Raw genomic sequence first — 25,109 nt, 5'->3', positions numbered from 1 at the left:
TTGTACATACAGCTGCATGTGGGATGCACACTCGTGAGGGGCGCAGCTTTGGTTAGGGACACAAGGGTGGGGTGAGGGTTACTGAAGTGCAGCTACATTCAAACCTTGCTAGCAGCTTGAACATCGTTAGTGGAGGCTTGCACTTTGACTGTCATTTCACATTCTTCCAGCTAGAGAACAGTCTACCCTCATATATTCACGACAGCATGAATAAGAAAAACTATCCACATCTCAGTGAACTGAGTCATTTTGGCACAAAGCACATACAAGGGTTGTGTCCAAATAAGAGGGAGGAGGTAATGTGAAACACACGCATGCACACTAAGGAATGTCTATATATAAAGAAATGTGTGGGAAGTGATCAGCTGTCTGCTACAACTGAAAAAACGTTTTGAGCCAGAAAGCAACAAACAAGGGGGAAAATATGTGCAAGACTCCAAATGTATCCAAGGCTACGAATGAAAAACTATGACAAATAAAACATTCAATACTCTGAGGAATTCAACAGAATAGAATGTAGACAGACTGTGATTATGATTTGTTGTGATTTAGGGTATTTTGCAGAACAACTACTTGTTTAAACCTTTCAAGGCCCCCAAAGAGCATGACCATATGCCCGGTTTGCCTTTGTAGGACAAAGAAGTGAGAGCGAAAAACACAGTGTGGTGAGGTGAGGGGACATGGTCTTTATAAGATACACGTTTCAATTGTTCAACTTCAGCTTTGAAATTAACATAACATGATCTACATAAGCATATTTGGTTTCTTTCCTAGAGCGGTTAAACTAAAGATAGATGCACAGTTGTTATGGAAACTCGATCGAACCAAAGCACACAGGGAGCACTGTATCTGCATGTTAGAATTTAGAACCATTCTTCTCCTGCCCCTTACCTACTGGTTGACAAACACCTCAATCCTTTCACACAATATACGTTTCATGTTTGTACTTCATGTTTTATACTGAAGGCTATTAAACATTTGCAAAAAAACTGACTTTTTTTTTTTGCCAAGAAGTTTGATTCTTAACTGATATTCATAAGGCAAAGTGGTATTAGTATGTCCCGAATATAATCATTCATACATCATTTATCTCAAAGTTGCTCTAATATAGGAAGAATACTTAAATTCCATTCACCCTTGGAAGAAAAAGTCAAGACACCTGTGGCTTAAATATAGAAGCAAACCAGTTATTTGTGTAATAATTTTAAATCTATTAACTTTTTATATTTTACTGACTATAATTTGTTTAATGTTATTTTAATATTACAGAATTAACTCATTCACTCCCAGCCATTTTCCCTGAAGCAACCCTCCTTCGCTCCCGGCTGTTTTACTGAATTTTGACTGTTTTTGCAAGGCCTACAGAATATTGAGTTCTATTGCTATAAAAACTGTACTAACTGGTTGTTAGTACAGTACTTTTAAGCCAGATAGAAGTCAAGCCATGTAAGGGAATGCTGAGTGAAAGTAGACATAAACTGAGAAAACACACTGCTAAGACTTGATTGGTGTGGTAAAGCTTGAGGGAAAGTAAGACCTCATCATCTGCCTCATTATGTGACAGTTATCCTGGGGAGGGTCTTACACTATAATCACCACAGCGCTATAATCCAGCTCGCTATGGGGTAAAACCATGAATGGCTAGTGATGGTTGCCACAGAAACGAGAGATCATAACGAAGCATGGACACATACTGTAGCTATTATAGCCTGCTTTATATGTATGTAGCTGAAAGTCTTTCTGCACTTCTTATTAGCAAACACAAACAAGCTCAATTAACTCAAACGTACAGTGCAAACGCCATTGTAGAAGCCACAATTGAAGGGACCATTGGAAAAGCACATAATGGAATCATGACACTGAAATGTAGAGTGCAACGACATCATGGAACAACATAGGGTGCAAACTTTGCTGGCCAACGGAATGGATTTTAACAAAACAAGGTGTGCCACCAGCCAACTAGCAATGATGCAGACTTGATAGTACGATAATTATGTTTCATTTGATATTCAGCATAAACAATTACAAGCACAGTATCTTTGACTACTTTCTCCCAGCTGTGTGTATTGTAAAATAGCTTTGATGTTTTTACCCTGTTTATTGTGTTAATACCTTAGCTGCTCTTGACAGGAATGTGTTCAATAATTCATAACAAGAGAACGGGATGTGGTTTATAGATCAGATGCTTAACAATAAATTAAACAATAATCTACTTAAATTTGAGCATAATTTACTAACAGTAAAGCAGGTTATATGAAAACCTGCATACTGTGTAACATAATTTACGAACATTGAAGCAGATTAAATGAAATCCTGTAGTCTGCCATGTGATACATAAAAATCTCCCATATACTAGTATAGCCACGTTGTTCCATCATCCAGCACTCTTCGCTCAAAACTTCACTGCATTACAAAATGTGGTTCAACGCAAAGTGCCTGTATGGTTTGCCCAGAATCATTTCCCAAGTCCTTTGGATGTTCTCGCCACTCTGCGCTCAATGATCGGAAGTGCTTCTTCCTAAACTGTTCCTTAGTATTTAACTGTGTAGCAAATGAATTACTTTAATGTCAAGTACTATTGCAAAGAGCCTTCATCTCACATCAAATTCCATAAACTTGTGTCATCATCTCTCCACCATGCTAATGTGACCAATTTTATATAAATGTAATGAACATGTAATTATTAGCAGTCTGTTAGACGTCTTATTTCTACAGCAAATGCAAAAATCTGCTTGAGCAAATGTAGTTGCAGAAGAATTGTGTATATCCAATCACTGCTCAGTGCTCAGACCTCATCTCTATGCTTTCACAAGCTCGATGGGGCATATTTGTGAGGCATCTGTGGATAGCTATTCTTGAATAACACTTTATAGAGCAAGGAACCATATTTGGCAACTTGAGTAGGTGTTCAAAATGTATCCAAGCATGCCTCACTATGAGGCAGGAGTAACTGTATTTCTCCTTAGCCTGGAAACTAGACTTTATCGCTGTAACCAGCGGATGAGTCTGTTCACTGTCAGCATCAAAGCACATTTCTGAGGCGGTTGCAAACCTTACCAAACAGACAAAAAGATCCAATCAGAGAAGAGTGAACGTGATGTCATAAAAGCGGGGCGTATGTGTGGACTAGTAATCACACGGACGTACATATGAAATAATATTTATATGTTAGTCCATGAGTAAAGAGTAGCGGTAGGCGGATACGGAGTAAATTCAACATGGCTACTTGAAGAGAGACAGTAGTGTGTTGCGGTAAAAACTTGATCATTCGTGTGATGATAGACTTCCGGCGCCAAAGAGTGACGTTGCTCACGAAAAGCAAATAAAGAAATTTGACTTCACGGTTCGTATTGAGCCGGGCTGAAATTGCTTTCAACGGCCGAGTGACCAGACCAACTTTCTTTCATTCAAGAAAATGGGTGTGGCTTGCCAGGTTAATTTCTCCTAGCCAAACAACAAAAACAATACATATACGATAAAATATAAATGGTAAAACAACAAGAGCTAAATAAAATGATAATGATTAACAAAAGACATCAAACATAAGATTTTTTTTTTTACTAAAAAGGCAAATGTCCTTTTACACTAGTAGTGGCTGTGGTGTTTAATGGCAACTTTTAAAGTATTTTAATAGGTGCTCTGTAATAGGATAAGCAATACTAGTTACTGTATTTCCCTTTCTCAATGTCCACATGAAATTTCTAGTCACAATATTTAAGATGAAGAGTGCCTCTTCTCACAATAGATCTTCGTGAGTCACATGGGTAAAACAACCATGAAAGCTAAAATAATAATAGTACACTTATGAATTTATTTATTTAGCTCACCATATGAATTGGATATTTTGAAATACATTAGCCACAGGATCACACACAACATTGCTATGTTAGCGCTTAAACAATTTGACATGTCCAGACTAGCCAATATTTAAATGGCACTATATAACATTTAGGTGACCAGCAAAATCAAAAGGGACAAGATGGTCTCTGTAAAATAATAAACAATAACAACAAAAGCGGCAGAATTCTCCCATTTAGTATGGCTGCTCTATCAATATAAGTATGTGCACGACTATAAAGCTAAACGACAGAACCCGCTTCCACTTAAAGTGGGGCTGTACAAGAGGGAGGAGACACAGAATTTGGTATGCAGCTAAGCAAGCCTTTTGCTTTCAGCGCTCGAAATGTGCAAAACTCTCATGTTGCTCACACAGGAACACAAACACAAGCACATGCACATAACGAAAATGAGAATGGTTGAATAATGGGCCATCACAACACGTGATGGTTTCCTCCACAGGAGAAAATGGCAGTAAATGGGATTTTGATTGAATCACAGCATTGTCTTGTATACCAGATGGCGAAAGGCCTTGCACTTCACCATGACACCAAAGAACCAAACAGCCCATTTCCTAAACAAACCCTAGAGTGAATGGGAGGAATCTGACCATGAAAGGGGGATGGGGGGGATGTGCCAAGCAGAAAATGTTGTCGTAGCCTATTGGATAGAAATTATAATTTCAGAATCGAAAATGTTTACTCCTGTTTCATGAACAGCTAGATGAGCTTGGATTTAAACAAGTGCATCAAACGTTGTAATTGAAATGGTAAGTCAGACCCTCTCTTTCATCTCCAACATTAGTTCCCCACACAAATATTCTCATTGATTGGGCATACATTCCCACAGACACACTTGAAAATGTGGAAGCCGGTATCACTGCAAAAGGGGGTTGGGCCTCTCGGTTTTCATCTACTAGCAGTTACTTTGTGAGCAATTGTTTCCAAATTGTTTGTCCATATTGTGTTGTTAGTTTGTATCGACTTATTTTTGCCTAATGCAAGTGCTACTTTCGTGTTGCATTAAAGGGTTCAAATGGCCAATGTCATTCTTGAGTGATGACACCACGAATGAAAAACATGAGTGCTGCCATCATGGATATTGATGACAGATAATCCTCCACGGTCACAAATGACACTTGTAATTCTGTTACAGTGCCACCACCAGGTGTCCGGATCAGGTGTTGACTGCATGTCAATGCGCTAGCTGCGTGAAGACAAACGCCTGTCTGTGGTGCATGCGTTTTTATATCAACAACATCAGCAGCAGTCTGTCCACATGCAAGTGAATAGATAGTTACGCGGCTGAAGCCAAGTGAGGCTTTAGAAGTTAACTATGTATTCTTTGGCAAGTGAGGGACATATTAAATTGCTTGATAATAATTTTGGCACAACACACACCTATGATGGCGTGTTAGGGCCACGTATAAGTATTTTTTAAGAGGGGTACAAAATTCCGAAAGAAAAAAAAAAATCAACATTTTATGACATAAAGTGGAAAATTTGTGAGAGAAAAAAAAATCACAAATTTACAAGAAATAAACAAGATTTGCAAGAAAAAATAACTCAGAAAATAGCGTAAAATACACGTAGCGCAGTAGCGTGTTCAGATGTTTGTGCCACTGCCAAGTCACATTTCCCAAGTGTACCAAATGCCTACAGTGGAAGAACTCTTTAAATTATGCTTTTCGGTCAGATTTTCAAACAAGAAAATAGTAATTGCTTTAGCAGAGATTAACCCTATCATATTAAGCATTTACACTTTGAGGCGGCACTGCAGGAAACTTGGCCTTTTTTGGAGGAGAAAATAACACTATCCCTCCATGTAGACTCCACTTTGGGTGAACATGACATCATTAATGCAGCGTGAGGCACATGCTGACTAAGGGCAGCTATGATGGTTTTGCATGATGTCAGCATTTTTGGGGCTGAGCTTGCAAATAAGCATGTCAGCTGAAGACTGTGAGGTGTAAGTGAAAGCAGCTGTAACAGGGAAAGACGCAGTGGTACCATGTCTGTGACGTATCACCGTTTCCATTCTTTCCAAGCGCAATTGGGTGTGGCAGCAGAGGCAAATAGCTGGCCCCGCTAGCGCGAGTAAAACATATCCTATTCCGATTCTGTTTTCAACAGTGTAAAGAAAACAAGTGAATTATTCAGATATCAAACGTCAAAATTGACACATTGTACTAAGATAAGAAAATAAAGAAATCCTGATTAAATACATCTCAATAGACACCTAGCATGCCATGTGACGCAAACCACTGTAGCTATATGCAAATGTGCACACTACTCCCAATATTGTGCACTACCAAGGGGTTATGCCATTTTGTAGGGATGTCCGAATGCCCAAAAGAAAAAAAATGTAGTGCACTCAAAGCTATCCACAATGCAATTGGAAAAGTAGTGAACATCGATGGTCACTCAACCGGTAAATATATACCACAATGCATTGCGAGCAGCAAAACAAAACGAATCACAAATCCCTTAACCTCCGGGGATGATGAATAAAGTGCAGCAATTTCTTCAAACATTGCACATTTGGGGCGAATCTTCAAACAGACAGACACACACCAAAGGAAGATTAGAGAGAATAAAAGACAGGTGTTACACAGAAGATCTCATCCAGTCTAACACTGCTACATAGTTTCTTTGGTGTTTACACACTGAAGCCTCAACTTGAATAAACACTGACGAAAGTCTGCCTGACATTTGCGGTTGTGATGATGCAACAGTGTCATAAAGCCGACAGAGACCTTGTCTGACTCACACACATGCACGCACGCAGGGTTGGGGAATCCAGGTCTAGAAAGTAAGTCAAAACCCTGAAACAGAGTGGTTTTAGCTACAGGTGCTGCTACTCAACAGGTGGAGACAAGCTCGTTTACCTGCTAGTTGAGTAGAAGCACCTGTGGCTAAAACCAATCTGTGGCAGGGTTTTTACTTTCAGGACCTGGATTCCCTAACCCTGCACGCACGCACAAACAATTTGGTATTAGGTCAAATTTTTCATTAGGAAAATCATCACAATACATCCCACAATTTCCATATTATCACAACTCCCTTATTTACTGCTACCCACTCTCACTAAACCACATTTGTTTAACTTGAACACTTAACAGTTAGCTTCAGTCACTTTGTTTTACATCAGAGCATCTGATGCATCACCCTCCTTCCTTCCTCTCTGCTCGGACAGACAGGAAACTTTAGACACATGAAATGGCATGGCATTCTGTGCTGTCGTGATAAGAACAATCACAAGAAGTGGCCTCTTTGTCTCCATCCTGGTTCATTTAGAGCTTAGTCACTAAAAGGAAATTAAGACGTGTAGTAGCTTTAGTGGTCTTTTTCCTTTCAAGTACAGTTGAGTATCAGATAAACTCTGTGTCCTCATGAGCTGCATCCTTCCATTTACCTACATGGGTTGGTACATGCCCGAAAGTAAATATAAATATTAAAGTTATTAACCTTAAAATGTGTATTTAAAAAATGGATCATCCTGCCAGGATGGCCTATTTTTCACCCATTAAGTTATTGTTGTGATATTAGCATGCATTTTCATCGATCTGTTTTGGAAATTCACGGGAAAAAACAAATGTGAATTCCATGACATGTTCATCATCGACACTTGGTAGTTGTAACGCACTTGTCTTGCTCTGAGCGCCACTTCCCCATTGATTGAGAGCAGGGCGCCCCGCCGTTGGGCTGGTGCTGTCGCAGGCCGCTTCAACCCCCGTTCCTCCAAGCGCAAAACGAGCGCTGGCCCGCGCACAGCGTTTGAGACCCAGTCTACACAGAGCAGGGTTTTTTATCAACGGGGAGGTATTTTTATGTGTTTTGCCCTGTCGGCCACATGTCCCTCGTGGGTTTTTTTTCATTAAAAACTAAGGTTTAAAAAAAAAAATCAATAAATAAATAAATAAAGACTCCCGCCAGAGTGAAGAATTGTGTTTTTCTCCTGATCCGCGTTCACATAGAACAGTCGTAAACAGAGTTTTACGTCATCGCTCTTCATACATCACTCACACACACACTACCTCAAGCAACTCGAGCCATAGTTTACAACGGGTGTATTGCTCACCTGCTCGTCTGATGTAAAAATCACATGGCTCCACGTAGGACTAGATCAAAGTACTGGGCGTGTGAGCAGAGCTGTCGAAGTCGTTTGTTTCTATTCCAGAAGGCATTGTGCTGGGGTCCGTACTCCCCGAGAGCAACCACCGCCGCCCGGGTAAATTCTTAGAAATCCCCCGATCTCCTGGAGGTCCTCCTGTGTGGCTCCAGGAGGCCGAGGGCTGCCTCCTGGTACCCGTGCGGCGAACCAGGGATCCTGAGGAAGCAACTGGCCGCTCTCGGTGGTTGTAAGCGCTCCTGCAAGTCATCCAGGGAAGTGAAAAAGTGCTCAATTTTTACCCGGCGAACGCTCCAGCGACAAGCATGGCTTGCTCCGCAGGCCGGAGAACGCTCCAGGCGGCACGGGATCCGTGCTAGCGGGGGAAATGCTTAAGAGCATGCTGGGCACAGAGCACCTCTTCGGGCTGGCTGCAGCAATTCAGCAAAGCCTGGGTGCTGCTTATCCACTGCCAGATGATTTTAGCTTCTTAAAGCCTTCGTTTCTGTGGCATTGGCTTCAGACACCAAACGTTTTGTTGTTGTTTTCTTTTTACGTTTAGTGGAAGGAGAACGTGCCAGAACAGTAAACCTCGATCTCCTTCCCATGTCCTAAAAGCTTCCACAATGCATTTTGCTATTGTATGTTGCATTAATAAAGTTGTTAAAAGACAAGTGAAGCTTTTTTTTTGTTATTGTATTTATATTTATTTCATTTTTTATCCTCTACGCTCCTTTATGATGTATTTGTCCAACTATTGCTGCCTAGAGGCTTGGCATGCATGTCAATTAGCTTATAGACGCACTTCTCCGTTTGTGTGCATTTTTGTGGCTGTGTTTTATTTTAAACAAACGAGGCAATGTGGACAGACTTTTTTTTCTACACAGGGAGGGGGAATATTCGTTTTTAAAATACCCGGCTACGTGTAGACAGGGCCTGAAACTCAATTCACATGCCCCACTAATTCAAACGATGTGCACAGTTGGTCACCCTACACACGCGCCTGCCGTGCATCTCGCGGATGCCGGTGGAGAGGACCCGTCCCCCCCTCCCCCCGTGCAGCCCGCATCGCCACCTCAAAGCCTCTCCCGCAGTTTAAACTTACTGTATTACTAAACTCGGGAGCCCGCGGGGCACCACACGGCTGCCGGTGAAGGACGGTATATTCCGCGCACAACCCGCATCAGCCCAAGTCGCACCCCACAGGCTCGGCCGAGGGGGCCACCTTGAAAGCTGGACGAGGCGGCGGCGGAGCCCTCCCTCTAACCTGAGATCAGACGAGACGACCGGCTGACTTTAAGCACATTACTAAAAGGAGAGGAAAAGAAACTAACCAGTAGCTGTCGCAGCGAGTGAAGAATAAAAGCGTCATTCGTCTTTGGTTGTCCCCGGTACAAGGCGAACATATTAGCTAATACACTACACTCTTGTTCATCTCTTGTTTTGAGTTGCCTCTAAAAGTGGGGGGAATGTGTGAATTTAGAATCTCTAACAAAGATGTTGTCTTAGAATAAAATAAAGCATAGCACAGAGGCTGTTAAACCGTGCTCAGCCTGATGTACAACTTGAAGCAGTCTTCATGAAGTTATAGCTCATAGATGAACCTGAAATAACTGAGATTCCACTGTGCCTGTAGGATCTTATGGACCCATATCCTTCTTTAGCTTTTTATCTCATCCTCCTCATTATTATAGGAAAAGCCAGGATGTTCCATTGAAACATTAACAAATGCATATTGCCCAGCTGCGGCCTACTCTACCTCCAAACCATCAAACCAGGTAGGAAAAACACTGTTTGGTCGCTTAGAAACAAATTCCAGATATTGGCATGTTGGCACTGTGCCGGTGTCATGCCTGCATCGTGTTGGGCACTGCGTAAAACTAAGTGCAGTGTGAAAGCACCTTAAAGCTTCTCACAGGTCAGTCTTGGTATGACACCAGACTCTGGGTTTGGGGAAGGAGACTCACAATTGCCAATGAAGATATCTTTATGTGTTGGTCATTTTTAGTACACCACACATAGGCACACAATATATAAAAAATACAGTAAGAATATCTATTTTCTATGTATGGTCTTTCACATTTTAAAAATAAAGCGGGGTACACCCATACCTAGGTCACATTAAAGTTTTTCATCATCGGGTCTTTCAGCATGTGAAGTCTGACTTGCATCACGAAGGAAACAATATTTGTGGCAGCAATTTATGACAATAGGAAGTTGGTCACAAGAGAACTCGTCTTATTGTTCACCATAAACGTCCACATGGACATGCAGGCATCTTGCCAGAATTAGTGAGACTTGTCATTTGCACAATTCATTAAAAAGCCATCAGAGGAAACGCATGCTTGATGGACTCATGTTCCACGCGCTATCGAAGTAAAGCATGACTACCTCCAAAATGCTCCATTTATCCTGTTAATGTTCTGTTGCTGCAGATGGGGTTGACAGACGGCGCCTACAAGAGGGCATCCAGGTCTCCAAAACACTAAGATGCTGAAAAATGAATGATCAGCGACAGCATGGTGACAACTGAGGGAGACAAAAGGTGTTGTCATGTTGTTTGCAGTGTGCATGCCAGTGCAGGAGAGCAATTATCCTCCGCTTCTAATTTTAGACTTCAGTTGAGAGACCTGATAGACAAATAATCTGAATGCACACAATGGGGGGGACGTCCATCACTCAAATCTGTGGCACTGTGGCTGCATATTATGTGTGTAAATCTCAAGTGTGTGTGTGTGTGTGTGTGTGTGTGTGTGCGCAATATTTTTCTACTACAGTAAATGAGTGTGTTTTATTGCAAGAAATCGTTAAGATGTTCAGTGCCTTCACATAAATGAACATCATTCAATATTGATAAAGTAATTAAAAGTCATTTGAACAAATTTAATATTTGAAATGCATCATGAGGCAAGATAAGAGAAATGGGGAGATAGCACATAGCGTAGCGCCAGAGAAGTGCTGTACAGTACATAGAGATGGACGAACCTGAAAGCAGCATGAAGGAATGACAGTGAGGAAGGAACGTTCATTATTCCAACTCTAACCAACAAACTTGTGCATGCCCTGTTATAGAAACAAAAAAAAGTTTAAAAGCTAAGGAATTAATTACAGACAATGAAGTCCTTGTAAAGAAAGGCATGCCAAGTTAATTTGACAACAGCACTGAGGAACATCACAGAATCTTAATGGAATGTGTCCACTACTATTATGCCTTTTACTGAAAATGTTCAAATGCACAGTACCGGGTGTGTCTCAGACAGATAATTCTCTTTCACAGACGGCAAAAAAATGCAGTTGTAACCATGCCGTTATCTGCATGAGGTACTACTGCTCCTCACAAAGATGCGAAATAGACGCTTATCGAAGTGGAGAAAAATCTGTGGTGACACACTCGGGGCGAAATGTGGCCAGCCCGACCCAATTCTCCTACACCCAAAATATGTTGTGTACATTACATTTCAATATTCAGCAGAGGCAGTCATGTGGGGGTTCTTGAAGACAACTAATATCTCTTTACAAGATCAGGAGCCATGTTGGAGGTTGAGAATAGACGGCCTCTGTGGCCATGCAAAAGCTTTCCCAAGAAATGTCTCTCATGGCACTTACATACACCAGAGTGCTGAAGCATATAACAACTATGTAAGGGCTGAAAATTAATCAAAATGTAATCAAGATTTTGACTTCTCACAATCACAAAAAACAATATAATCAAAGAAAAACAATGTGCAGGATAGCGCAGTGGTTTGCAAGTTCCTGTGTTGTAAAAGCACCCTGAATGCACAGCGTTTGCACAGACTCGGTTTGAAATTAATTGTTTATAAAACAAAAGTATTTGGCATAATCTTTGGAATATGTATACTAAGTATCCTTGGCCCCTTCCTGGCCCCCCCATTTATAAAAGTCTGTCTCCGCACCCTGAATGCACAGTGTTGCATGCAGCAAGTGGGTGACATTTTCCTTTCTTGCGATACAGCTTTGTGAAAATACTCATTTTCATATCATTTTCTTTTCCAAAATATTGAAATGAAGTGCCAAAACACATGACACACAAGCCACTGCCATCAGATGAAGTTACATGTCTTAATCACCTTTGGTAAAGTACAATAAAGAGTGAAACACCATGGGACAACCAAGATTCATAGGCAGCGAAAAAGCACAAGTAATTTCAGCGCTGTGACCCGGCCACTACTGACCGACAATGGCAGCATCTTGCGCATCCCAGCGAGGAACGGGCGGTGGGTCCTCATCTCACATCATGGAAACAGTAGTGTGTGTGTTTACAAGTTTTAGCGAGAGATGGGAAAGGGGGGATATCTCGAGTATAATAAACACACACCCATGTGAAAAACATACAATTATATATATATATATATATATATATATATATATATATATATATATATATATATATATATATATATATATATAGGGGAGGGGAGGCCGGGGTGACACGGGCCCCTGCTCAAATTAGATTGGACCCCGCAGGCGCCAAATGATTGACATAACACGGCACTGGCGCAGCGGCGCAGTGGCGCTACACGTCTTGCCAGTGCAGCCTCCCATTTTTTTCCAATAAGACACCTACTAATTGCTATGCCTCTCCTGCACAGTAACTGGCGCTATGTACCACAATATGTTGTAATCCACCTCAGTAGGAGTCTGGAGAAGAAGAATCTCCCAAGTCCCATCAAGACACTTCAGATCAGTGCATCAAGATGACACGTTTTTGGCAATGTCATGTTGGTTTCCCCGTGAGATGTGAGAGACTGTTTAAAATATTTTATATTCAGATAGATTTTTTGAACGAACATCAATAAGTTAAAGTTGTTTTGCACAAGCTAACAAATAAATCCATGAGCTGAATGACAAACGAAGACGTGAAACAGGAAACCGAAGTACGGAGCGGCCTTCCAAATTAAAAGCATTGATTTCAAAATAAGAGATTTAAACATCACACACAAAACAGCTTGAAGAATACAGCTTAGCACTTACTCACTTAGTATATATGACCTAATGTTTTCAGTCTAGAAATGGGGGGTTTAAAAGCAAGTTTTAATAACAATATTAATAAATAATAACATTAGTAACATTATGTGGTTGTAAATAATGTGCTAGGAGTAACTGTAGAAAATATGACTTGTTCCTTAAACAAAACAAATATCAAATTTCATTCATGTTAAACACTGTTAATTGTTTATTGTTCAATTTTTGTACATTATGGACAAACATCTCCTGTGTGCTATAATCCATCCATACATTTCCTGAACCGCTTACATGTGCTATAATATGCACTTAAATATATTTCAACATTTAGAGACTCTGTTTGAAATTAATTGTATATAAAACAAAAGTATTTGGCATAATCTTTGAATATGTATACTAAGTATCCTTGGTCCCCCCCATTTATAAAAGTCTGGCTCCGCCACTGGACATGTGGCCATCTCTCATGAACTTCAGCACGCACGCACAAACACTACCCAAGTTAGCTAACAGTTTTCTGAACGACACGTCGCATTCATAAGAGCATAAAAACGCCACAAATCGAATAGAACTCACCTCTTCCACACTGAGCGGCATGCATATCCTGTACTCCTTCAGCAACATCTTCCCTGTGCTGCGTGCTGCTGACAGTGTGTCTCACAACGCTCCCTCCTCACCGGGATGTATGTTCCACAAAAGAAATTAAAAACTCCTTCGCTTCGTGTTAGTGCATACGGGAGGACGGTTTCCAAGATTGTCGGGGTTCGCTCATCCGAAACGGCGGGGAGATGGTCTGCTAGCGCAACGACTTACAATGCCAAACTAGCTCAGTTTGAAGGATTTGTCCCCTCCTTTAAAGCTCAAGTCAGGAGTTAGCAACAAGCTCGCAGTAAGCATAACCGGAAATACAAACGATATGAGCTTCAAAATAAGAGCTTTACGAATGTTCCTTCCCTAAAAAAATAATAAGGATTATTCTACGTTAGGTTTGCCCAATCTTGGTCCTCGAGGGCCGGAGTCTTCCTGTAATCAGCTCAGACTGATAATGAACCTGAGCTTTAGAATCAGGTGCGTTGGAAAACGCAAACATCTAAAACCTGCAGGACTCCGTTTTCTTGACGTCATTTCAACTCATAAAATATTATCCAGTTATATCACAGACTGTAATTGGTTCCAATATGTGGGTTCAATTTACACACCGCCTGCGTCAGCCCACATTCACCAGTATCTAGTAATACAGCAGCAGACATTCTACGCATTTAAAATTGTGTTTGTGAACGTCCTGACCCTTAACAGCAAATACGAAAAGTTTGCATTTTATATTAGCTGAGATCAGTTATAATAACAGAAATTAATAGCTTTTCTAATATGAGCCTATCACAGACCTCAGCAAAGTATGGTCCCAGGGCCACATCCGTCCCGCCCACAGTCTCTGAATGGTCCTCGCAGGGACCATGAAGTCAAACATAAAGTATGTGGTGCTTTTATTTTGAAAGTTGTGCTTTTTTTTTTTGGTGCACATGAGTGGATGCCCTTGGCATTTACACAAATGATGTATTTTTTTTTTCCAATCGTCTTTAGTTATAGTACATCGTTGCAGTTTTCATTTAGGGTTTCACACACAGCAGGGGCAGGCTTCTTTTGCGGCATCATCTATCGCCCTCTCATTCATCTCAGCTGCACTCACTGTCTTTTGCCATCTTCTGTTTTCCTTTCTGGCATAGCATGCCATCACTGCATGCTTGATCTTACTGTGACCCAGATGTAGAAACAATGCCCAGTCTGAATTGGTTTACCGCGAGGCCTAACACAAACAAAACCCAAGGTTAACTGTAAGAATTTTAAACATTGATCCATCCATCCATTTATCTATACGACACAATGATTTGACCACCATAGCGTCTATAGTTTCTTCTTCATTCTTAATCTCTTTCACACAACCTTTGTGAAGTGCATTCGGCACGTATGAAGGAGACATGATTTGATATGAGTTGTACATGTCATGTGACATGTACAGCATAGTGCAAGAAACATTTACTGACAGTACAAAACAGTATTTTGAAGTATTAAGCTTTCTTTCTTTCTCTTGCTGAGAAAGTAAAGGCCTTTTGATGACGCAACAATTCTAATAAGGTCTTGTTGACTAAAACACAGATTAGAGTATGACATCATTTGAGCTGTGGTTTTATGCCAAAGGGGGTAAAAAGGATAAACAAATCTGTAAACTGTTAAAGACATCTGTTCCGCTTTACAGCAGAGAATCACACCAGCATCGAAGAAAGATTTTTGTGCTCAATAAATGCCTTGGCTTTGGATTTTCGTGTTTTAAAAATTAAGATGTTATTTTCAGAAGCCATATTAGTGAAAATAACAGACCGATTGGCTGTTGAGGTAGAGGTAAAAGTATTTGATACTCTCCAGTCTCCAATCTCCTTCATCAAGTATTTGTATAGTATATGTAAAGTTGTCTGAGAGCAACATCAACGTAGTTAATGCAGCAACATAGTTGATGCTCTATTTTGGTATGGAATCCAGTAATGCAGGCCTCGTTTAGCTTTTCTTTTCTTTGTATTTTTTTTTTACCCTTAAATGTTTATGTTTAGGATTCAAATATTGGTCAAGCCTTCAGGGCTCTTCCTGCCACAAGCTGGGAAATTGCTGACGCTTTTAAGCTCCTTTTATGGTCTGTGGTACTGCTCAAACCAGTGAACGCTACATGAAAGAGACCTCTACTGGTATATAGTAGAGATCGCATGCTTGTGAGTCGTTCTGGCTGCAAAACCTTGTCCATTCACAAAGTTTTACTATAGAGTAGTGTGGTTTTAATAATCTCAATATTTTATAACCTACATTCATTGTAATGCTGTTTCATCTTTCATTCTACAAGCACTTTTTCAACATGCTTTGACTGTCTCATGTTCATCTACACACACTTTTAAATAAAATTACAGTAATAATTAATTAAATAAAATTAATAAAACAGTATTTTAATGTAGGCTATTAATGTACATTAAAATATATGAAGCTATGATTCAAACCAGGGGTGGTCCATTCATCCATTTCTGTATCCCTGTTAGGGTCATGGGTGAGCCCATACCAGCTGTTTGAGAAGCTCTGTACGGCCCCTTGACATGCATTCACACCAATCAATGAACCTAACAGACATGTTTTTGGAATCTTGGGCGAAGCCAGTATATCCGGAGAAAAAACACCCAGGCAAGACGAGACCATATTACACACACCGAGGCAAGAGTCAAGACAAAGGGCCTCCTGAATAAGGTAGAAGTGTGAACAACTAGATGTGATTCCCAAACCATGGTCCTGTGGCACGCTAGGGTGATGTTGGAGACATCCTCATAGCTGGAAACTATACTAGGGTGACCATATTCCCATTTCCAATGTTAATGCGCTTCAATTAAATCTCCAAAGGTAAAATAAACCTATATCCACACGTTGCCATTCATACAATAAAAACGTCCTGGCTTCTTGCAAGTACATCAGTTTTGTGTTCAATTACTGGACCAAATTTAATTTTACACAGAATAAGTACATTTGTAAGTAGCATTCATACGTTTTGTGACATTTGGTTTGGTGGTGTCACACCACTGGTGTGCCATGTGAATTTTTAATTGAATTATTGTTTAGTTTTTTTTAAGTAAAAATGTATACAAATTTAACATTTTTAATTATTTTTAATTACTTTTATTAGTCTTTGTTTAGTCAGACATATTGAGGCTACTTGTTCCTTTACACACGCTTTTTGTACTATTGACTAACCACACCATTTTTCTTTCGTTCTTTTTTTTTCTCAATAAAAAATGTTCAATTTAAGGGGGGAAAAAACAAGACTTTGAACCAGGCATGCTCACAAATAACCAAAGTGGTCCTTTCAGGGTCCTTCAGGCGTGCTGGACAACTTTAAGACGCTCGTAACTGATTGGTCAATTCCCAGTTGCGTTCACAGACAAGCAAAATACTTGCGGTAGCCTGAGGAGTCGTCCAGTCGTCCACCCGTTGTACATTATCCTTGCCAAGGCATCACAAACATGGCAGATGAACGCGCCGAAAGATCCGATGGAAAGATTGTAAAGATGGAGGTCGACTACAGCTCAACTGTAGATCAACGTCTCCCCGAATGCGAGAAAATGGCTAAAGTAAGCGGTCGTGAAAGAGGCCACAGTCGGCTGAGTCATGGTGTCAACTACTAGACTTCTAGCATTGCGCTAATGTTACACGCCTGAAAAATGCCACATAACAGATGAATGCGTTGAAACAAAAAGCTGGTAGTTCATAAAATGTCGAACTCCTACACATCCTTAAGTTTCTATCGCTGTGCCTTTGGTGAGCTTTTTTTGTATAACGAAGCATGCTAGCATGCTAACTTGATTAGCCGTAGTGATCAACATCATCCCAACAATCTTATTTGCTTGAATAAAAGCTTATGCTGGGCAAATGTTTAATGTGGCAAATGCTAAAATGTGGAAGCGTGTAATATAATAAAAATCAACATGCTGTATTTTCTTCATCAGGACGGCAAGCTGCAAGAAGCAGTTGAAAGTTTGTTGTCATTAGAGAAGCAAACTAGAACGGTAAGTCTAATCGTTAACTTTGTTTTAACTCGCTAAATAGACTGAGGGTTTTGGATACATTTAGTTACTGCTATTTTTATTTTACGTTTGATTGGTTGTTTTGGTCCTGATAAAATGTCAAGTTGTTTTCTTCTTTTCGTTTAAATTCTCTGTAAAGGCATCTGACATGCTGTCCACGTCGAGAATCCTTGTGGCTGTGGTCCAGATGTGTTATGCAGCAAAAGACTGGGATGCCCTCAACGAAAACATTATGCTACTTTCCAAAAGAAGGAGTCAGTTGAAGCAGGTCAGACATGATTTTTCAAAGTCTCGTTATACCAGTCGAGTCATTAATAATTTTACACCCCTAAGGTTTTCGGAATTATTCTCAGACATTGTCTAGTGTTCACAATGTTTGTCGAGGTTGTATTTAAAAAAATGTGTTGTTTTGATTCTCCCATTAGGCTGTTACAAAGATGGTGCAAGAATGTTACAAGTATGTCGATTCTGTGACTGATTTGACCATCAAATTGAGACTCATTGACACGCTTCGCACTGTGACTGCTGGAAAGGTTTGCTATGTGTCAAATAATCATTTGCATCATAGTTCATCAGATGTGAGACACTTGAAAATCTAATTTAAACCTTTATTAAGGAAGATTAAAAAATCCAAACCTTTATGGTTTTGTGTGAAATAGTGATTGCCACTAAACCTAATAACTGCTTGGGCTACCCTCAGCAGCAACAACCGAAATCAAGCGTTCACCACTGTTCCATGTGTTCTAAATTTTTGAATATTGGCTCTCACTGTGATTTACTGGAGTCCTAAAACGAGACTGATATGTCAATTACTGTATTTCTCATATGTTTTTTTTTTATTTCTTTGGGTTATGGCATGTTGTTGCAGCTTTTTTAGATCTTTTGGCTTACTTTGTGTTGTCACATAAGTTTGATTTAGGTGATTTCTTGATTGAACAAGTATGGAGGTAATCAGACTTGCGTGTTGTCAGTGAAAATGTACAGAAATTTTTTATTAGCCACAGTAAATTCATAATTTAACATGGGGGGGGGGTCAAGTACCTTTCCTTACAAGGTCATGTACCGTAGTTTTTAATAGTTGTTTTTTTATTTTTTATTATTATCTCTAAATAGATCAAATCACTACCGGTATTGAAAAACTGCGTTTTGTTTACTTAAGTTATTTTTGTGTGATTTTATTTTTTATTTTTTTAGTTTCCCCTTCATCGAACTGTATTTTGGTCAAAGTCCAAATTTCAGTTTCACTATGGAGGTTCCATGGCTGCTATTCTTAATTCAACAAATGTTATTGTGTCATGTTGGGTTTGCTACTTCAGTTAAGTTTTGACGCATTGTCCTCTTTGCAGATCTATGTCGAGATTGAGCGTGCCAGGCTCACAAAGACCTTGGCTAATATCAAGGAACAAAGTGGAGATGTAAAAGAGGCATCATCCATTCTTCAGGAGCTGCAGGTTAGAGCAGTGTTTCCCACACCATGTTAATACTTGGGTGGGCCACCCAAGTAAATTGGTGACCAACCAAGTAATATATATATATATAATATATCGCATGTAATTGCCAATTTTATTTTGGACCTCCTGCAAACAAAATACCATTTATGAGCCTAATCAGACTGTTTATTTCTTCTTCTTTTTTTGTTCAGGTGGAGACGTATGGCTCTATGGAGAAAAAAGAAAAAGTGGAGTTCATCTTGGAACAGATGAGGCTTTGTGTTGCTGTCAAGGATTACATTCGCACACAGATCATTAGCAAGAAGATAAACACCAAATTCTTCCAAGAGGAAGGTAGTGAGGTAAGGCACTGACACAATAAGGGATTTAACAATATATTATTATGTCCAATAGAAGATTGAGTGAAGGTGTGTGTGTGTGTTTTATTAACTGTGATTGACTAAAGACTAAATTGATGCTGCTCCTTGACTATTATCCAAAGTCACCTGGGATAGGCTGCAGCTCAACTCTAGCCTCAATGAGTAAAAGTGCTGAAAAAAATTATGGATGGAGGGGTTAACTGAAAACTATCTTCCCTATGAACAATTTAGGAACTGAAGCTGAAGTACTACAACCTAATGATACAGGTGGACCAGCATGAGGGGTCCTACCTGTCTATCTGCAAACACTATCGGGCCATTTATGACACCCCGTGCATCTTGGAAGACAGCAGCAAGTGGCAGCAGGTACATTTGTGCTACATTAAACGTATCTGCTCCTGATAACTGATCCATTATCCTCATAAACCATTGTGTGCATAAAATTAATGTGTTTTAGGCCCTGAAAAGTGTCGTGCTGTATGTGATTCTCGCCCCATACGATAATGAACAGTCTGACCTCGTACACAGAATCAGTGCAGATAAGAAATTGGAAGAAATTTCCAAATACAAGTAAGTTACATGACTTTTACACTGCATCCAGAAAGTATTCGGAGCACTTCACTTTTTCCACATTTTGTTTTGTTACAGCCTTATTCGAAAATTTGATAAATTAATTTTGTCCTCAAAATTCTACACTCAACACCCCTTATAATAACATGTTTTTTTTTGTCTTTTTGCAAATGTATTAACAAGAAACTAAAATCCCTACGCACATAGCCAAGATATCAAAGGAGTAGCTTTAGAACAACTCTGTGAATATCCCTGTGTGGCCCAGCCAGATCCCAGACCTGAATCCAATTGAACTGGAGAGGTCTGAAATTGACTGTGCTGTGACACTCCTCATTAAATCTGGTGGCACTTGTGAGGTGCTACACAGAGGAAGTGGGCAAAATTGCTACGCTAGTGGCGTCATATTAAAACTAAAAAACTCAAGACTGTCAGTGGTGCAGCAACAAAGTATTGAGCAAAGGCTATGAATACTTGTGTACAAGGTGATTTCTTAGTTTTTATTCTTCATAAATTGGTCCAAAAAATTCTAACTTCATGTTGTTAATAAAGGTAAAGTCCGAATGATTTTCATTGAAGTTTGTGTAAACAACATTCAAAACTCCACCCATCGGGCTCAACAATTCACGTCCCCTGCACGCACGCTGAGTACATGAGACTTGAGAGCACTAATAACATTATAGCAAAATACATTATATATGCACGTCCAGGCATTCACCCAATTTGCTTCGATTTGCATATTGCCCAGTGTAAATGTTCTAGATTGAAACCTAGCATGTTGCTAAATTAGCAGGCTAACATTCTGTGTTTGGCACTTACCTGCCCAACAGCAAACAGGCCAACGCCGCGTCGCTCTTCAGCCCAAGCCTCACTATCTGCTGTACATTTCGTAGCGGAATATTTCCTCTCTTTGGCACTGTCAGCCATTGTGAGCAATCGCTCCAGTCTCTGCTCAATTGTGGCCAGTCCACAGTGACACGCCCTCCGCTCTGTTATTTGCTGGATGGAAGATGAGTCCCCGCCTTGAAACATCCCAAACAGGTCAAAACAAAACAAAGCTCAAAATATAGGCGGGGGAGTGGTGGTCGAGGACAAAATCACCACCACACATTAACAGATGCCCAGAGGTGTTAATTGAGACAAGTTTCATTTGTATACATCTAGCATTTATTTTGGAGGGAAATCCTTTGGACTCTACCTTTTTTAAGGGGTGTCGTGTAAAACTTTAAGCGGGGAGAATTTTTTGAATGAATTTATTTTGGATTTTTTAAATTTAATTTATTATTCAATTTAAGATACAGTTTCCCATTGACTTCCTATTGTATTTTGGCCAAATGTTTTTTTTTTACCCAACTGTATAACAAAATGTGGAAATGTGAAGTGCTGTGAATTTGAGGTGTCAAAATTATTTGATTGTTAGACCATCAAATTGATAACCAACTATTTTGATAATTGAATAATCATTTAGAACCACTGTTAAAATAGTCAGTCCTCTGATTTCAGCCTCCAACAGTAAATAATCTCTGATATGATATCTGTAGACCTTAATGAAAGCAAACTGGTTATATTTTGTGTTGAATCAAAATAAAACATATGCCAACATTTGCTTGCTTAATTGTTATTTGACTTTGTTTAATCATTAAACAATACCAAATAAACACAATAATTGGTTAATAAAGAGTTATTGGATAAAATATGATTTTGTAATACATTTTAATGCAAAAATAAATAATTGCACTCTAAAAATATTCCATAGTGACAATTGTGAAATGTATATTTTTGGTGGTCAGTCTAATTGTAATCCATCTCCAGGGAGCTTCTAAAGCAATTCACCACCATGGAGCTTATGCGCTGGGCTGCCCTTGTGGAGGATTATGGGAAAGAGCTGCGAGAGGGCTCGCCCGGGAGCCCTGCTACAGATGTCTTTTTGTATTCTGAGGAGGGGGAGAAGCGGTGGAAGGATCTGAAAAACAGAGTGGTGGAGCACGTAAGTCCAGGGCTAAGTAACTACGTTTATATGCAGTCGATTGGCCAAATATTGCCAATATTCTAGTTTTGATAGGCCGTGTAAATGCGCAGCTCAGGTTACTCCTTTTCTAACCTGAATGTTTGGTCATACACGTACTAGTGAACCTTGATTGAACGATTCCACACCGAATCTTGATCTTTTCAGTACAGGAACTACTTGTATGCCTAATGGACATCTTCCGTTGTCACTCGCTAAGGTAGCTAACGTGAATACATGGATTTCTCCTTGGGGTTTTCCCGTTATTTTCTGCCTTTATGGCAAAAATGCCACACTATTTATACAGTGGTCCCTCGCTACTTTGCGATTCACTTATTGCGGATTCACTCGATCATGGATTTTTATTTTGGTTCATAACATAATAAGGCAATCGCTATATACACTGTAGTGCCATTGCAAACGAAAGTGCATTGAATTATTTATAACAAAGTTTCAACAAAAATAATTAATTAATATTGACATTCTATTGCATAAAGTATAATAAAGCGAAACTTGGGGCATTCCTGCCTGATAATTCAATGTGGTGGCAATGGATAGCATTTCCATACTAAATAAAGTAGTCAGATCCTTAAGAAAAGCAAAGGCCGATTTATTATTATTTTTTTCTCATCATAATTGAAAAATCAAATGGAAATGCTAAAATAATATGGAATCGGTTAAGAAAAATGACAGGTAATCATCCCAAAGAGCACAACACTTTAGATAGATAGAACCACACTTTTGTAGTGAGGAGGAAACCGAATACTTTTAGACATGAATATAATTTCGGAATTTATGCCTATTTGCATATTGACTTTGACTTTGTGTTGTGATTTAGTTCGGAATATGTATGCAGGAGTGACTGTCAATTTACGCATGTTAACGGGTTATCCTGAAGTTTTCAGAAACTAGAATTTTGACCTTAACCCAAATATTGACTGCATGTAAACGTAGTCAGTGACAGACATTGGTCAAATAAGTGACATGAGCCTTTAGATACAGTAAACCCTAGTTTGTCGAGAGGGATATGTTCCATATCGATATCTGTCCACCCGAGAGACCCAATTTAAATAAATAAATGAAGTCATTTTCTACTCCTCCCACAATCTTAAAGCAGTTTTAAACATATTATTAAACACACTTTTTTTTAAGTATTCCTTAGCAGCTGTTTTCACTCTTGCTCAGACAGTTCTCCAAAAAGGAGACAAAGCATAGTTACAATTATATCAGCAGAATATAAATATGTTAAATATGATATATATAACTGGATTGGCTGGCAACCAGTTCAGGGTGTACCCCGCCTATTGCCCGAAGCCAGCTGGGATAGGCTCGAGCACCCCCGTGACCCTTGTGAGGAATAAGCGATTCAGAAAATGGATGGATTATGATATATGTTAAAAAATTATCTTCTCTTCCACAGAACATAAGAATAATGGCCAAATATTACACCAGAATCACAATGAAGAGGATGGCTGGGCTCCTTGACCTCTCAGTCGACGTAAGGACTCGTTTGACTGTTGTCCACTTGTCTTTGCTTAAAAATGCATGCATTTTAACACTAATTATAGTACTACATGATATTAAACAGAAGTAGGCTACTTACATTAGCACACATGATGATAAGTGTTATCCTTATTCAAATTGTAAAGTTAGGATGCAGTCTTCCCATGTTTGAAAAAGTCTGGTATATTCTATTCTTCAGGAATCCGAGGAGTTTCTCTCCAGCCTCGTTGTGAACAAGACGATCTACGCCAAAGTGGACCGTCTGGCCGGGATCATCAACTTCCAGAGGCCCAAAGATCCCAACGACCTCCTCAATGACTGGTCACAAAAACTCAACTCCCTCATGTCGCTGGTCAACAAGACCACACATCTCATCGCCAAGGAGGAGATGATCCACAACCTGCAGTGAAGCATCGTTGTTATTTTGTTGTTTTTATTTCTCGTGTTTTCCCTTCTCAATCTGCAGTACCAGCACAGCAGCACAACTGTGTTGGGTTGTTTTGTCCGTTGAATACTCCAGGCATGCCTTCATGCTATAACTTCAGCATGACTTGTTAGAGCCTGAACATTTACTTGTTGAAAAAAATGCAATCTAAAAAAATAAACTCCCATTTGTGTAAAGAATGTGTAAAATAGTATTTAATGCTAACAGTACAATACTAACGATCGAGCCACTAGCTGCAAATTATTTGAACTTTCTTAGTTACATCCAAAAGCATGTTTGTGGGAACACAGTGGCAGATGAGAACACATCGTGAGCAGTGTTTCTCAACCTGTCAACCAGGTCATGTACTTAACATGAGAAAAATGTTGCAAAAAGCTGAAATGCCGATCTTGTCTCTCGCAAATTTGCGTTCAGTGTGAAATCTAACACGATGGTATTCTATTTTATCAATGGCAACAGGTCATTTATATACCGACTCAACTATTGTTAATTGGAAGAGTATTTCATTGTTCTGCTTTGTCAGAGTAAGAGATGAAAAAAAAATACTCAAATTTGTTGTCTGTAATACTTTTAAAACCAATTAAATGATATTGAAAATTTTTCTTGCAAAACACAAAGCCATTTCACACAGAACTCTGCTGCTGCATAGTGGGGGGATTACTAATTTGGAGCAAAACTTGATAATTGCTGCAAAAAAAATATAAAACATACCCTGTGATTGGCTTGGGGGCCAGTCGTATCGATAAATTAAAAAAAGAGAAATAGTTTTTTTGTTTTTACCCTAGTAGGCTATTGCTGTGAAACTGACTACTCAGGTTTTTTTTAAAATATATATTTTTTTACTCTTCCATGACCAAATGTTTCAAATTCACACTTGAAATTTTTGATTATTTTCTTCCGGACACTGAGTTAAATCCCATAACGTGACTTTGACTTTTTCAACAAACGAATGTCACAAAACAACGCACGCACGCACCCGCGCTCCTTTCAACCTTCAGATCATTTCATCCCATGATGCTTTGCGAGAGTCTGACAAGTGGATCCAAGATGGCGTAGAAAGTAAAGCTAGGTAAGTGTTGACTTCCCATTTTCAAACCATCAATTTCTGTTTTTATTTTGAGGCTGGTGTAAATCATGTCTAATGCGCAGCATTAGTAAAATAAAGGATGTTTGAATTTTATGCGTAGACAAGAGCGCGATGTCATATGAATTATATGCGCCAATATACCCTAGCGGAATCACAGG

The 25,109-nt window shown here is 39.6% G+C and overlaps 3 protein-coding genes across 4 annotated transcripts in view; 2 read left to right on the top strand and 1 right to left on the bottom strand.

The window, feature by feature from the left end:
* LOC147169906 (cytoplasmic phosphatidylinositol transfer protein 1-like) overlaps window positions 1–13,815 on the bottom strand; it is a 47,492-nt gene extending 33,677 nt beyond the window's left edge. The window contains 1 exon segment of the mRNA XM_086083516.1: window positions 13,504–13,815. Within this exon segment, the coding sequence (XP_085939642.1) occupies window positions 13,504–13,551 (48 nt within the window). The 5' untranslated portion in view covers window positions 13,552–13,815.
* A 3,051-nt stretch (window positions 13,816–16,866) lies between these two features.
* psmd12 (proteasome 26S subunit, non-ATPase 12) lies at window positions 16,867–24,043 on the top strand. Its single transcript, XM_086083774.1, has 11 exons — window positions 16,867–17,081; window positions 17,457–17,516; window positions 17,674–17,802; window positions 17,960–18,067; window positions 18,881–18,985; window positions 19,177–19,326; window positions 19,576–19,710; window positions 19,802–19,914; window positions 21,724–21,898; window positions 23,337–23,414; window positions 23,619–24,043. Exons 1-11 carry the CDS (start codon window positions 16,974–16,976, stop codon window positions 23,826–23,828), a joined length of 1,371 nt encoding a protein of 456 aa, XP_085939900.1. The 5' UTR covers window positions 16,867–16,973; the 3' UTR covers window positions 23,829–24,043.
* An 842-nt stretch (window positions 24,044–24,885) lies between these two features.
* The window catches only part of helz (helicase with zinc finger), a 41,325-nt gene continuing 41,101 nt past the window's right edge, over window positions 24,886–25,109 (top strand). The window contains exon 1 of one of the 2 annotated variants that reach the window (XM_086082849.1): window positions 24,886–24,933. The gene's annotated coding sequence lies outside the window, so the exon portion shown is untranslated. The remainder of the gene's footprint in view (window positions 24,934–25,109) is intronic. The other variant, XM_086082850.1, reaches the window with a different exon arrangement.

The sequence above is a fragment of the Leptonotus elevatus genome, chromosome 8 (genome assembly GCF_054856555.1).
Source record: "Leptonotus elevatus isolate MCC_2025b chromosome 8, RoL_Lele_1.0, whole genome shotgun sequence".
Taxonomy (NCBI): Eukaryota; Metazoa; Chordata; class Actinopteri; order Syngnathiformes; family Syngnathidae; genus Leptonotus; species Leptonotus elevatus.
This window is presented reverse-complemented; position numbering and strand designations above follow the sequence as displayed.

Coding starts and splice junctions, on each gene's coding strand:
- psmd12 (XM_086083774.1), top strand. CDS start 16,974: ATGGCAGATGAACGCGCCGAAAGATCCGATGGAAAGATTGTAAAGATG. Junction 19,915..21,723: donor GAAGAAATTTCCAAATACAA/GTAAGTTACATG, acceptor ATCCATCTCCAG/GGAGCTTCTAAAGCAATTCA. Junction 21,899..23,336: donor AAAACAGAGTGGTGGAGCAC/GTAAGTCCAGGG, acceptor TCTCTTCCACAG/AACATAAGAATAATGGCCAA.